At 41.6% G+C, this 15,712-nt stretch overlaps 1 protein-coding gene across 1 annotated transcript in view; it reads left to right on the plus strand.

The window, feature by feature from the left end:
* Positions 1-15,712, plus strand: part of EIF2AK3 (eukaryotic translation initiation factor 2 alpha kinase 3) — a 46,907-nt gene that overhangs the window by 14,810 nt on the left and 16,385 nt on the right. Inside the window, exons 3-7 of the mRNA XM_086611533.1 lie at positions 9,131-9,325; positions 11,282-11,412; positions 13,467-13,701; positions 13,968-14,130; positions 15,462-15,599. Of these exons, the coding sequence (XP_086467659.1) occupies positions 9,131-9,325; positions 11,282-11,412; positions 13,467-13,701; positions 13,968-14,130; positions 15,462-15,599 (862 nt within the window). The remainder of the gene's footprint in view (positions 1-9,130; positions 9,326-11,281; positions 11,413-13,466; positions 13,702-13,967; positions 14,131-15,461; positions 15,600-15,712) is intronic.

Raw genomic sequence — 15,712 nt, forward strand, 5'->3', positions numbered from 1 at the left:
AGGGACAAGCCGGGAAACTACAGACCAGTGAGCCTTACCTCTGTGCCAGGTAAAATCATGGAACAGATTCTCCTGGTAGCTGTACTAAGGCACATAAAAAATAACCAAGTGGTTGGTGACAGCCAACATGGCTTCACTAGGAGCAAGTCGTGCCTGACTAATTTAGTGGCCTTCTACGACAAAGCTACAGCACTGGTTGACGTGGGTAAAGCAACGGATGTCGTTTTCCTGGACTTGTGCAAGGCGTTTGACACTGTCCTACATGACATCCTTGTCTCTAAAATGGAGAGACACAGATTTGACAGATGGACCACTCAGTGGAAAAAGAAATGGCTGGATGGTCGCATTCAAAGAGTTGTGGTCAATGGTGCGATGTGTACGTGGAGACCAGTGTCAAGCGGTGTCCCTCAGGGGTCTGTTCTGGGTCCAGTGCTGTTCAACATCTTTGTCAGCAACATGTATGATGGCATGGAGTGCACCCTCAGTAAGTTTGCCGATGACACCAAGTTGTGTGGTGCCGTGGACTCACTTGAGGGAAGAGATGCCATCCAGAGGGACCTTGATAGGCTTGAGAATTGGGCCAGTGCAAACTGCATGAGCTTCAACAAGTCAAAATGCAAGGTCCTTCACCTGGGTCAGGCCAATCCTAGGCACAAATACAAACTGGGCACAGAGTGGGTTGAGAGTAGCCCTGAAGAGAAGGATTTGGGGATGTTTGTAGATAAGAAGCTCAACATGAGCTGGCAGTGCGCTCATGCGGCCCAGAAGGCCAACCGCATCCTGGGATGTATCAAGAGAAGCGTGGTCAGCAGGTCAAGAGAGGTGATTGTCCCCCTCTGCTCTGCTCTTGTGAGACTCCACGTTGAATACTGCATCCAGTTCTGGTGTCCCCACCATAAGAGAGACGTAGATTTGTTGGAGCATGTTCAGAGGAGGGCCACAAAGATGATCCAGGGGCTGGAGCACCTCTGCTACGAGGACAGGTTGTGGGAGCTGGGATTGTTCAGCCTTGAAAAGAGAAGACTTTGGGGGGACCTAATAGCTGCCTTCCAATACCTGAAGGGAACCTACGGGAAGGCTGGGGAGGGACTTTTTACAAGAGTGTCCACTGACAGGACAAGGGGAAACAGGTTTAAGTTGAAGGAGAACAGATTTAGATTAGATCTTAGGAAGAAATTCTTCAGTACAAGGGTGGTAAGACTTTGGAATAGTTTGCCCAAAGAAGTTATGGATGCCCCCTCCCTGGAGGTGTTCAAGGCTAAGTTGGGCAGAGCCTTGAGTAGCCTGGTCTAGTTGAGAGGCGTCCCTGCCCATGACAGGGAGGTTGGATTAGATGATCTCTGAGGTCCCTTCCAGCCTATGCCATTCTATGATGATGATTCTGTGATTTTTCTCTGCCCTGAAGCTTTTTTGAACTTTCAGCCTATATCTTTATCTGTTAAATAAAGTGCCTGTTTCCAGCACTAAGCATTTTCGACAGTTTAGCAAATCATTCCTCTAGCAGCACAGCCGCTGACGTCTCCTTGCCGAATCTCTTCTGGACTTTGTCCTCCATACACAGGTAACTATTAATCTTTCTGTCAGAGTCACTGCGTGTTTTGCACTCTCTACTTTCTTTGCATCTTTGAAAGAGGAGACTGTATTTGTTGCCATGTTCTGTTCTCCTCTACTCTGCTTTCCCATCGGAGTTGTGTGGTGCTTTTTTTTTTTTTTTTTGCAAGACTCACGGACTCTCTGTTCTTCTCTAAAAAAGCACCCTGTCCAGGCAGGACCAGAGGAAGAAACACACAAGGTCTGGCAGAGTTGAGCTTAAATCCTGGTCCCCTGAAGTGATATGGGCTTCTGCTATTGCCCATTCGCCCCATCTCTGAAGGGAAGCATCTTGCTTAGCTCCCCGGTGATGCTATGGGAGCCCAGGTAGTCTGCAAGGGAGCTTTGGGGAGGGAGGGTGATGGTGGAGTTAAAGCACGATCTTAAAACATTCCAATACTGGAATAGTACCAATTTTGACATGGTGGCTAATGAGCTTTTATATAGGGCCTGCTTGTGTAGAGGCAAGGTTCTGGGTAATATTCATTTTCTTCACTAATTTTCTCTGTTAGTTTTAAGGAGCTCAGTGATGGGCTCAATAACAGCCGCTCTGGTTTGTCTCAGAAAGGACTACTCTTAAGTTCCAGAAGACTGTTGCAGTCTTTTCTTATTAATAAAACTTGCCACGTTAAAGAGGGGGATGGAATAACGTCAAAATAAAGTCTTTCTTAAAGCACCGTGAGTTTTTTTTTTATTATTAAGGAGAACAGTTTTTAAAAGTCTGTTACCATGGCAGCAGAGCAGGCTGGCATCTCTCTAGTCAAAACCCCAAGTCTTGTTTGACTATGATTAAAGTAACGGTGGTATTTTAGTTTGCTAATCCTTGGAAGAAGAGTCTGTCTGATTGCACAGCAAACAGTACTGGGGACCTGATCTCTTTTGAAGCTGGGGCGGTCTAGTTAACTCACTGTGGTTCCTCTGTGTCCCTGCGTGGCTGCTCAAGGGAGGGCAGAGCAGGACTAATTCTTTTGAAGGTAAACTCAAGCCGAACAAGATACTATGCCCCTGACGCTGGAAAGGAGAGCATAATTCTCAAGCGACTGTGCTGCTGTCATCTGTTGCTTTTTACACTGTTTGTGTAAAAGACAGTTTTGTTGGGACCCCAGTAGTTTACACCTGATCGGATTTTAAGATCTGAAGTGTAGAATCACGACAGAGATACCAACAATAGTCATTTATTAAAGTTGTTAGAAGGACATTGCAGGTGTTGCTTTCAGGAGAGAGGAGAGAAAAAAAAAAAAAAGGAGCTTTCAGACTCTAGGGCTCATCGAGGCACAGGACTACAGCATCACTTCATGTGCTCATCATACACAAAATACAGGGCCATGAAAGTTACGTTTGTGATTTGGCCCAGTCTTCTCTAACCAATGAGAAATGAAATAGAAACTACCCGCTCATGAAGTATGGGTGATGGTGGAAGGAGAAGAAAGGCTGCAATAGACCTAAACTTCTGACATAAGGATCTTGACGTAGGCAGGAGCAGGGGGCCAGGTTTGGTCACTTGACAGGTCCTGTGGACTGTTACTGGGGGAGCTTTACAGCCTGATGGTCAAAATCATCCTGAGGTTTGAGGAACGTCTACACTCACTGTTGCTGTGCAGAGCTGGTGTGCCCTTTCCGTGTGTCACACCCCAGCTGAAATGAAAGCCGTTTCCATGGCTTCTCTGATGTGATGCTCTGGACAGGCTGGCTCATACCTCTTCAGAGGAGGAACGCCACATTATCCTGCCTCCATAAACTGCTCCATGAAATACTGATTCATCAGATGTCCAAGTGCAGCCTTTCGCATGGTCCTGGATTAGAGACAGTCTGGGCACCTACGCTGGTGAACAGAAGCAGGAGGTAGTCAGAAACAGGTATGCACAAGTGTAGTGCTGAGACAGAAGTAATGGTGTTCACGAGGAGGAAAGTTGTTTGGTGTGTTGTGGTGTTTTTCTATTTTTTTCTGGACAAAACCACCTGTCTGTTGGTATTTCCTGCTTCAGCTTCCTCCTTTGCCCTTGATCATGTCTCAGAAGGTCATTTTACTGATGCAAATCATGGACTCCCCTTTGCAGTCAATTTTCTTCTTCCTTGGCTGGTTAAACAGCACTGTACGCTCTGAAGAATACTTTGCTCTTGTACCAGTGCTTTAGGCAGCAGAATAGCTTAACTCAACAACCTTTGTTTTCCTAAAGATTTTACTAGTGCCTAGGTCTGTGTTCTCCTCTTAAGGCAGCTGTGATGTTGTGGGCGTACAGAAAGTTTGAAGGAAAGTATCTCCTTAGACTTTAGTTAGCCTCTTTGTCCCAGTGTATGCCTGTTTGATCAGGGTTTGCTTGTTAGTAACAGGATGCTGTCATCTTTGCAGTACCCTGGGCTTCAGACTTTCTGCAGGTAGCTGAAGGGAAAACAGATGAATCAACATCCTGAAAGCCAAGCTGAAGAGGAGAAATAACCTCTTATATTGGAAAGAGGTCATAAACCAGTGCATCTGTGCAGATACCTCCATGCATACAAAAAAAGAGACAATAAAGCAGTTCCGGACCAAGCTGAACTAGGGAGATCTCATGACCTTGCCCTATGTGTGTATATATATCTTACCTGAAAAATCTGTACACATGTAGAGTAGGGATACTTGTATTACTGTATGCCTATGATTTTTTTTTTTTTAATGTAGAACATGCAATGATTGCCTTCTCTTTCCCAGATTTGTTTGTGCAGGCTCTTGTTTCTGCCCTTTAAGAGTGAAGCTGCCATATGTGGCTTTTAATATGTTGCCTAGATTAATCTTAAAGGGGCTTAAAAGACACAGTTCTCACTGAGAAGTAGCTTTCTTAAGAACATGCCTGGTGTTGGCTTTGATCCTGTTTGTTACTGTGATCCTATTGTAGAGATAATCACAGAGGAAAAAAATTGGTAGCCTTATTTAAGATCATATAAGTTAGTTTTAGTTAATTAGTAACTGGAACGAAGCTCTCGCAGTTTATCGTCAGAGTAAGGTTTGAAAACCACAAGCTGAAGTGTTAGAAAAACATAAAGACATAACACTTCCTATTCTAAGGAAAAGATTCTCCCTCTACTTAGTTATTTCCTTGGAGTTACTGGAAAGTGCAGCCCACTTGAAAATGATAATATTGACTCTTTTGGCACCGGGCTTGTCTCAGATGTCTCTGCACATGAGCAGGCTTGATTTTTGTTTCATATGATAACGAGCGTTAGGCATGGGAAACGAATGTCACACTTGCTGTTAAACAGCTCAGGGAAGCTTTAGTACTTCAGCTCGTTTTGATCTCTGTTTACATGATTTTTTTCTCTCTCTCTTTTTTTCTTCCCCCCTCCGCTGCTATAAATCAGCAGCTTTCTTCCAGCACCGCTCAACCTGCCGTGGAACCTCGCGTGCGGTGCCCTCCTTTCCAGTAAAGAGTCTAGACAGCAAATTCCCTGGTAGCGTATGCCATTTCGGATCGTTATGCCTTTTTGCCTTTTTTTTCTTTCTTTCTTCTTTTTTTTTTTTTTTTGTGAAGGCTTTTTAGAATCTGCATTACCTCACCCGTCGGCCTGGAGATTGAGCAGCCCGCGCTGCTGATAGGGCTGCGGCACCCTGCGCAGAGCCAATGGAGAACTTCAGCTCCAACTCTTAATGAGCAAAAAGAGCAACGTCTCATTTAGGGCTCGATACTTAATGGGGGGGGGGGGGGGGGGGAGTGGTTGTGTTATTTTTTTTTAAGTGTTACTTCTGAAAGACAAGCCACTTAACAATTATGTGCCATATTGCTGACCAGTGAAGCTGAACAAATAGCTATTTACATTGACAGATCAGAGGAATGTGTAAGTGCATCGTGGTAACCTACATTTTCTGTGCCAAGAGATTTGCAGCTGACTGCCTGGGTGACTCACTCCTTGGATTAGGAGATGAGGTAATGCTTTTGAGATACAGGGTGATGTCATTCCTTTACCTGAGCTGCATGCCGATGCTAGTACTTTCAAGGAAAGTCCCTTTGCTGCTTCTGCTGTACTAGAGAATGAGCTGCATAACGCGGATAGGAGTTGTTATTATTAATGTCCTTCTAAAGCCTCTGGCTAAACTGCTTATTTAAAAGATGTCAACACAAGTGCCCACAAATGCCTTTTGTTATATGTGTGTGTGTGTGTGCGTGCACCTGCGAGGATGCACGTTTGCATACCTGCCTCGTTCTTCAAATAAAGCTATTTTAGTGAAAGTGGACCTTTGTGGTAATCAGGTGCAGCCCCTTGTCAACACCGTGTCATGTAATCCCATTTATAGGTAGATTCATCTTGAAAGAAGGTTATTCCCCCTGACTCCCCGTTCTGTTTCTGTTGTGAAATACTACGTTTCTGATGGTTAGTAACCGAAATGTCTAGTTTGCACTTACTCACGGTCAGTTTAACCCCATCTGCTCGTGCTCTGCGTTGTCCTTTGGTGCAATAGCTCTTTCTGCTGCCTGTGCTCCCTTTCCTGATGTGTTCACCGACAGCAGTTGTGTCTTTTCTCAGCCTTTCTTCCCCAATGTCACGCAGAACGTGCCGCTCCTGTAGGCACCCTCAAGGTTGGGAGCACGGGCAGGTGATCAGCAGAGCTGACCGAAACGGTCTCGTCTGTCCTCTGCAGCTTATGGGGAGGGAGGTTTTAACAGACGAGCAGGCAGTGCCCTACTGTTGGGAATTTTTGAAGCAATACAAGCCACGACCTGATTTGACCTGCATCTTGAGAGTATACATGTGCGTGTTGCTGAGTGAGCTTCGTGCGTGTTGGGAATTTGGGCGTGTGATTCCCAGAAACGGCTGTTTTGCCTGTTGTTTGCTAGCGGAAAATTTCCCACTCAGGCTCTGGAGCAAGAGCTCCAGGACAAGGGAAACGCTTAAGGTACCGCGTGTCACACTGTCCCCAGAGCTCACAGTTACCACCGAGAGCCTCCCTCGCTCAGCAGTGGTTCCTGGGCAGCTTGCACCACTGCCTCCGCTCTTCACGAACCCATGCGATGGTCTGCAGCCCTTGGAACACACCGCGTTACAGATCCATCATGGTTGTAGCTTCCAGCAAGTGCATCTGAAAGTCTGAAGGTGCAAGTGGCTGTCTCGCTGCCACTGGCACGCGTCTGGTTTGACCGTGCGATATGAATTTCGCTGACTGATGGCCAGTAGAATTCCTTCAGGATCTGACTTGAAGTCAGTTGATGGCTGGGTTTGGTGGCCTTGGGCTCTGCGTGCTGAAACGGTGGTACAGGATCTGGTTTGGCTGTTGTGTGTTTGGAAAGCTGCTTATAAAAAGAACCTTTGTTGTTTATGCTTATATATGGAATATCTCATATTGCTGGAGGTGAGCATGGACCTCCCCACACTACTTCCAGGTATCTGGACCACGTGAAAGAAGAAACCTTACAGAATTAATGCAAAGTAACAGCTGCACACACTAAGAGTTGTCATCAAAATTATGATGCGTTTACTGAAAGAATGTATTACAAAAACATTTTATGACATTACTCTTCTGTGTTGAATGTTTTAACAAGATGCTTCAACATGGTTACAGCTGCAACTTTGGCACTGGCATCTTTTGTTTTTAAAAAGGTATTTTCCAAAATCTGCATGCCTTTGTTTCTCAAGATCACAAGGCTGCTCTTGAATGTGAATGTTTATGTACACCTTATTTGTTTGCTTTATTTTTCCACTGATCAGGTGATTTCTACAAATGACCCCTCCCCTCACAAATTTTTGGGTGTTTTGTTGGTTTACTTCTGCAAGTGTATGTATAGAGCCGAGTGTGTATTTTTTTCCCTAACAGTAGGCCATAATGCAACATTTCTTGTCATCACAGCTCTCATGTTATGTCTCTTCAAGGATGTTTAATCTTTTTTGCCATAAGGTAAACATCTGGGAGGGAAAGAACATACCTCATTTTGCTTTGTAAAGAACTTCGCAGCTACTCTCAGGAGTTTATTTTTATCATCTCTTCGATTACACATTGTGCTCCTGAGAGGAATTTTTATTTTAATTGTCAGTCGTCACGAGGCTTTTGAAAGCCAGAAAGTATTGGTGTTGGATCCTTTAGGGATCTTAACTACAGTCACCAGCATTGTCAGGTAACTCACCTAAATTTTCATTTTGAATGAGGTGTGCCAAACAGTGTAAGAAGAGGTATTAGTCGTGCTATGCGCAAATCTACGAGATCTATCTTTCCCTCCCCGTTCAGGTGAATCCCAACTTTGCTTAATGCTGTTTGCTTGTCTATGACCTAGTTAGAACAATTAAAAAGTCTGATGTTTGAGAGAATTTTAATCATGGAAAAGATGCAGTTTCAGATCCTCGCAATAGGTCCAGAAATAATAACCAGAAACCTTCTGGATCTTTTGTATGGCTTCATAATACACATCTGTGCCTTGGAGTCTGAGCAGGAATATTTTGCTTGAAGTGACTAATATACATGTACCACAAGTAGTCTTTAAATCCTAATGTGTAAAGTGTCTGAATTTAATGTAATTATGTTGTAGGATACTGCCCAAATGGACAGAGGTTGTGAAAAAGCATTAAAATCTTCCATGTTAATCCAAATCCTCAAAAGCTAAGATTGTGGATTACAGTTTCTCACTGTTCTTGATGGGAACAGCCACTGCGGCTCCACAGTATTAGTTATGGTCTATCATGCTGATAATGAGTTTCTTAATAAGTCCCTTAGTACTCATTGACAATGACTCATACTTCCGAACTAGCATCTCTGTGAAAATCTCGGTGTAATGGTTGAAATGCCATATCCTGGTGAAGGATTTTGGTTTGGTTTGTTTGGTTTTTTTGACCTGTTGTGTGTTTAAGAAAAAGCCAGGCAAATTTTAAAGGAATGGTATACTTAAACGTAAGAACTTCTGGGGAGGAGAAGTTAGATTTAACTGTCTGGAAAAGGAAGAGTGAAATGTGAGCTCTGATCTCAATGGTAAGTGTTTTCTTTGCTTTACAGGAGGATGGATATTCTGGAGTAGTCATTAATTGCAAAAGAATTCACATACAGCCTCAGTTTTGCTTTTAAAACCGAATTCAGTCTTCTGATCTAGAGAGAATGATTGACTGATGCTGTGTTTAGCAGTAAACTAGCTCTGGAAAAAAACCCAAAACAATGAAGTTGAACTTTACCTACAATGCCACTATCTTGAAACTGTCACAAATAATCTGCAAAACTTGCGCTTTAACCAGCAACTGTCTCCTCAAGAATGCTTCTCCCTGTATCATAGTTTCTACAGTTTGGATGGATGCTAATCTATCAACTAACTGAGCTTTAAAATCTTTTCCTTAGAGTGAAAGAAGTGTCACTGAACTGATTTTTAACGAAGAATAGTGAAATACAGATTCGATTCGAATGCCTGCAAGTTTTCTGTCTTCAGTATAACTTTGAAAAACACGATTGAGATACAAAACAGTAAAATGTGGAATATAACACTGGAATATAAAGCAATGTACTTGCTTACACAACGTTGCTGTTTCCATTTGTGATCTGTGTGTTTTGATAAAATCGTGGTTAAATGATAGCTTACCTTCAGTTTCACTATTTTAGGTATTTGGAAATAAGATGATAATCCCTTCCTTGGATGGGGACCTTTTCCAGTGGGATCGGGATCGAGAGAGCATGGAAGCAGTTCCTTTCACAGTTGAATCTCTTCTCGAGTCATCCTACAAATTTGGCGAGGACGTTGTCTTAGTTGGGGGAAAGTCTTTAACGACCTATGGGCTGAGCTCATACTCAGGGAAGGTAAGAGCCTGAAAAGTTGCTGTGCATATCTACGTTTCAAGCACTGTCTTGCAAAGAGGTTACTCCTGAGATTTAAACTGCAGTGTGGATCAGGTGTACAACTACATGGCACAAAAGAGAAGAATGTGAGCTTCCTGGGCAACAAATGCAGTGGGCTGGAGTAAGGCTAAGAGCTGATGCAGTTAGATAGTAAGGCTGAGCCCCTCGCTGGAATCTCCTCCTGCCTGTGAGCTCCTCCTGTATCCGCTGTGCTGGCTTTAACACATCTCACCCTTTGCTAAGCTGATTCAACTTGCTAACCCAACAGAAAACTGTTCACTTTTTATTGGATTAGGTTTGTGCTGGGCTAGCTGTAGACAGCTCAGCAAGGAGTCCGGGAGGGCCAGAGACAGCACAAGGGAAGGGACAAGGGGTTTCGTGACCAGAGGTGAGTGAGGGGGGGTGGGGGGAAGAGATGACCCCTTTCTACCGAGCTTTATCATATAGCTCTGCTTGAAGTAGACTTTGCTGTTCAGCTTACTGCATAGCAAAGGCGGCTTGAGGTGAGACACTTTATTCATAAGAGTTTCAGATTTTTCACGACTGATGAGGGATATCTAGTTGAAAACAAGAAAAACATTCAACGTATGCAAAAGTTTAAGACTTGTAGTTGTTGTCAGTGAGTTTACAATCTCTTAGAAGAACTTCTCCTTACATTTTAAAGTCATATGCAAAAGTTAAGTTGAAAATTACTTGCTATCTGACTAGTTCAGAAGGTATTTTTCTTCTGAAATCCAGTGGTTAAAAGTTGTATATTTTTGAAAAACACAGAAGAAAAAAAAAGGCTAGAAAAAGCACAGGAATTCATTGCATTGAGTCCTAGAATTTACGTCCCTCTCCCCCTCCTTAATGTCAGATGTCAATAAAATGCTTTTAGATATTTTGTGTAGTGAAAAACAGACATTTGCTAAATTGGAAATGTTGATGCATTTTAAAACAAGTTAAAAAAAAGATTCAGTTTTAAAACTTTAAACTTCCAATATTTATTTTTTCACAAAATCATTTTTTTCATTTTGACCATATATTTTAACGTAGAACACTTCTATGGCATGGTGTAGATTGATCACTAGCGATAAGGAGCGTAGACCCAAAACAAGACTTCATGAAATCATTTTGATTTCCTCGTTGATAGCAGAGGGCACTGTGCACCAACAGACTGCTCCTCCCCCAGCGTTCAGGAAGTGGAAATTTCGGTTTGTGCTTTGATTCCTGGCTTGTGCTCACAGTAGCAAAGGTGCCTCATACAGAAAATAGTGCCTGACTCTTCCTCTTTAAGAGTTCGGGCAGTCTGTTGTCTTTGGCAGTATCGTGTCGCTTCAGATTTCCTGAAAGTGTGTTCAACTCGCTTTTCAAAATACAATTGCCCATATACTCCAAATTCTGTTTGAGACTGGGACTCTGGCAAAGTCTGTGTGACTGTGAGAGTTAAATAAGGTCGTCTTTCTCCTTTAATAGCTGACAAGGCAAAGGGGGAAGAAGGCTTTGTGCTATTTTATATAAATCAATAGTACTTCATTTGAAGCTAATAGAATTATGCTGAGACAAGTATAGCAAGAAAGCAGAATTGTGCTATGGGTATTGTAGGAATGTTCTTTCCATGTCCATAGAAACAGTGGAGAAGGAGAGCGCTAAGATAGAACATAGAAATATGCGCAAAATATAGTCAAAAGGTAGTAAAAATAGCCCAAACTACTAGAGTCTTTTGAAAATTCTGGTTCTGAAAGGCTCTTATCTCTTAAACCAGGCTTTTCAGTATCCCTCAAGTTCAGCATCTAAAATCGCAGAGCTCCAAACCACCTGTGAGCCAAAAATGTGTTGTAAGGATTGTTAGCTTGGAATATTGCTGTTGACTACATTGGTTTGTCTTGAAGTTCTCCAGAACTTCGAAGCATGTGCGAGTCTCTTGCCTTGTCCTAGGTGAAGTACATCTGCTCAGCTATGGGCTGTCGCCGGTGGGATGACGACGAAACAGAACAAGAAGAGACGCTCCTGTTACACCGAACCCAGAAAACAGTCCGTGCTGTTGGACCACGCAGTGGCAATGAAAAGTGAGTGTAAGAATTGTTTAGAAACAATCTAATAGAGATAAGTTCTTAATATGTAATGTTTTAAGGATTTGTCCTTCTTTTTACTCTCATTAGACTAGGGATTGCACAAGGGAGTTTAGATTGCTAACCAAAGGAATGCACCAGACTGTGGGCTAGGATCTAACCCCTTTGCTCTTCAATGGTTTTGAAAAATGTCTTGCACTTCAGTTTCATAGATGATTAGACAGAAAAGACTTACTGCACATACTTATTCCCTCTAAATCAAACGAAAATTGCTTTGCCTGTCCTTGCGTACTTCAAAAAAGTTTGTCACTGCTCTGCTGCACAAGGCAAATGTCACTGATGTTTGTTCCAACTGTTGATTTTTCTACAAAAGGAGACAGTTTAAAACTCTTCTTATGACCTGCTGATTCACTTTTAAGTTCTTACCTACTTATGGTAACTGTCACTGTTTTTTTTTTCTACTTGCTGTTTTTAGCTTTCGTTTTAAGTTGATATTTTAAAATGTCTTCAGTCTCATTTTTTTTGTAAGTCCCATTCTTAAATCTACTTTGTTCATTTCATAACTGTGGTCTGTTCTTTAGAAGCTGTAGAAACTGGTTCAGCCTGTGACTTTCCTAATGCTGTCATGTTGAATTTTTAATACATCAAGATTTCTGTAAAAATATAAACATTTATTCTACTGAAAAAACCTCCCAAACAAAGTACAGGTTTAACAGGCTGGTTGCCATACATAGATACAGTAACTGCCCAACAATTTAGTGGAGAACTAGTTATTCCCTGTTCCCCTGCTCCCTCTTCTGTTGGCAGTAGGATTTGACAGGTTGTGCATCTGTAGGTATCAGAGGTAATTAGAACTCCAATAGATTAGCAGATCAGATGCCTGAAAAGAGAAACCTTGGGTTCCGTGGTTCTTGGAGACTGATATTGGCAGGGAGAGGTATGTTGTAAAAACATGCTTTTTCCTTTGTACATATCTTTCAAATATATTGTATGACCTCTTGTGCACCAGAGTCCTCCTGTCTTTGTAGTCAGAAACAGAGGTGCTTTCCTGGTGACATGGTATGGCTGCTATGGAGTTCACAGGATAGATCTGGATTTTTAATCCAGAGAAAGAAAAACTTCTAATAAATCAACTGAATATATAAAATGTGCCAAACTTATACCATAAAAGTGGAAATCCTTCAAGGAGACAATTTGGGCTCCTGGTGGTTGCCAGACTGGTCCTAAGAAAGTTTGGGTACCCACACATTCTGTTGAAGAAATATTTTCCCCCTTCGTGCTGTTCAAGAGACAAACTTGCTGCCCTTTCCCATCTATGTCTTCTGCTCAGCATTGGGCTATATGATGGAAAAAATAAAATAATTATTCTTTCTCTATCTGAAAATAATTTTCAGTTTCTGCCCTAATTTGTTGGGTTTACAAAAATTAAAAGAGCTTTTGGCTATGCAAGACAGGTCTGTGTTCCTTATACAATCATCTTTTTTCAGTGTTAACCTATGGGCCATGAGCAGTCCTGGTTTCATGAAGTATCTACAAAGAGATCCTGTGTTATGTTGTGTGGCGGATTAAAATAAAAAAAAAAATAGCATTGTCCCTCATCAGCTTAAAAAAAACTTACTTTTCAAATTAAATGCACTTTATTAATGAAGAGAAATACATCTTGTGTAGAATGCTGCTTCCTCAATGCGTTATACTTGTTGCTTTCATCAGCTATGTAACATTTTCCTACCTAAAGAGACCCAGCTCTACTACTTGATGATTTTAATTGCCATCTTCATATATTAAACATTTCATGCCATTGGCCCTACTTCACCAGCTGTTTTCTCAACTCACCTATCATGTTGGACAAGATTTCTCAGCTTGTTTCATTTATATTCTGGATTAGCACTCCCCCTCCTGGTACAGTTGTGTTCATTTGACAATCTAAGAGTTTACTGTGAAAATACAGGCCAAATACAGGTAATTCAGTGTAAGAATCTTCTGGACAGAGGATTTGGGGCTTCCTTGGAATCTATAAGTTGTTTCTACAAAGTTTTTCTCTTTTCTATAAGGTGGAATTTCAGCGTTGGTCACTTTGAGCTGCGCTATGTCCCAGACATTGAAACTAGAGCGGGATATATTGAGAGCAATTTTAAATCAAATATGAACAAAGAAGAAACAAAAATTATTTCAGAGGTGGATGAGCAGGAAGCTATGATGAAAGATACAGTGATAAAGGTCTCAGTAGCTGACTGGAAGGTGATGGCTTTTAACAAACGAGGAGGACATCTGGAATGGGAATACCAGGTAGGGGAAAAGGTAGAATGTTAAGTGTTACAAAAGTAGGAGTTTTGCAGCATCATAGATGATGTCTTTCATCTGGGGTTTCAGGTGCTGTCTTTGTAAAGAAGCACACATCTGCTTGTAATTTTTTTAACAGAAGTTCTGATGTTGAGCTGCTACATCTGTTACAAAAAACAAAACAAGGAATTTAACCACATTATTTAGTGTTATTCTTATGTAATATCTAGTTAATAGAACATCGATTTTCCAGTTACCTTTCTCTTCTTCAGTTTTGCACTCCAATTGCTTCTGCATGGCTGGTGAAGGACGGCAAAGTAATTCCAATCAGTCTGTTCGATGACACGAGTTACACTGCGAACAATGAAGTATTGGAAGATGAAGAAGATCTTGTGGAAGCTGCCAGAGGGGCCACAGAATCCAGCGTCTATTTGGGTGAGACACCGACTGCAGCATTTTCTGTAGTAAATGTTATTCTTTTCTCTGTTGAGGTTGTAGGAAAGCAGATCTTTCTGTATTAGTAGATTACAGTTAAAGGAGCTGTAACATGTCCAGTCTGATGTTCTGCAGAATGATGAAGGCTGTTAAATTCAACCCACATTACTTTATAAAGACCCAAAATTGAGGCTTCACTAACACATGTCCCAGAAAAAGCACATTGACTTGATTTAGAGACTTCAAAAAGGTAGAGATGTGTTCTCATCTCTTCCTAGCCTGCTCTGGTCATCTTTGCTGTTGTCATTCAAGGTCAGAGTTCTGGGTACCCATCTTAGAAATTCCAACAGTTACAGAAGGTACAGTATGCCTTTGGCTGTGGTAGAATTAATATCTATGACTGTTTAGCCTAAACAGTGATAGTTAAAAGATTGATATTTTTTTCCTATTTCAAAACCAAAACATTTCAAAACCATAGATCTTTTCCATTTGATTCTGAAATGTTCACTGCTTTGTAGTTTCAGTAGATTAGACATGATTGAAACTCTTGAAACTTTTAAGATAGGTTTGTAGCTAACAAGGCAGTCTTACTGCTCAGTAAGCAATAAGCAGTATGTCCCTCCATCCTGCCAATTTGTCACATTCATCTAGTCCTATGCACTGATTACAGTAACTTACCATGAAGAAATTTCAGTTAAGATTTTATGTGACTAAGTTTTCATCCAGCTGTCAGAATTAATGTGATGTGGTTTGTGACAATTTGAAATAGAGTGCCCCCAGGTCCTTCTCCCTCTCAGCTGTCTGTCTGTCTCTGGGAGGTAAACGTGCTTTGCTTTTCTAAGACTTTTGTTTGCCTTAGCCTTTTTCTTTAAGTCTTTACACCTTGTAGCTTTCCTGTTAGTGGTTACACAGATAAAGAATAACTCTAGGAAGAAGCCAAATTGTTCCAGCCTTCCTGGTAATGACTGTTGAGGAGTAATATGTACCAGCATTAACAGGGGTAGGAAGTTTGAAAGAAGTCTTACCTATGCAAAGCCCAAGCTGCTTTATAGCTCTTAAATTGTTTTGTAGTTACCTGTGAGTAAGTCTGCGCCCTCTTTGTCTTTTTATACACAGATAATGGTTATTACTTACCCTACTACGAGAGAGAGAAATTCCTTTTCTAGAACAGAGGGAACATATTATTTTAATTAATCCAGCCTAGCAATCAGAGTCAATACCTCAGAATATAATGAAATGTTTTTAATCACATATTTTAACTGGGCAATTTTATTCTGGGGGAGAAGAGAACTAAGTCTGAAGACTAATATGCTCTCTGGTTTATTACTTAGGCATGTACAGGGGCCAGTTGTATCTTCAGTCATCAGTCAGAATTTCTGAGAAATTCCCAACCAACCCAAAGGCTTTGGAATCCAGGAACGATAATGCAATTATTCCTCTTCCTAAAATCAAATGGAAACCTTTAATCCGTAAGTAACAATTCAGAGTTTCATTTACTGTCCTAACTCTGAAAGGATGGGACGTCTTTCTGATTTCCAGTGTGTTTCAAACTAGGCTAATATTTCTAGCTGTAAACCAGCAG

Source organism: Tauraco erythrolophus, chromosome 5, assembly GCF_009769465.1.
Source record: "Tauraco erythrolophus isolate bTauEry1 chromosome 5, bTauEry1.pri, whole genome shotgun sequence".
In the NCBI taxonomy this organism is placed as follows: Eukaryota; Metazoa; Chordata; class Aves; order Musophagiformes; family Musophagidae; genus Tauraco; species Tauraco erythrolophus.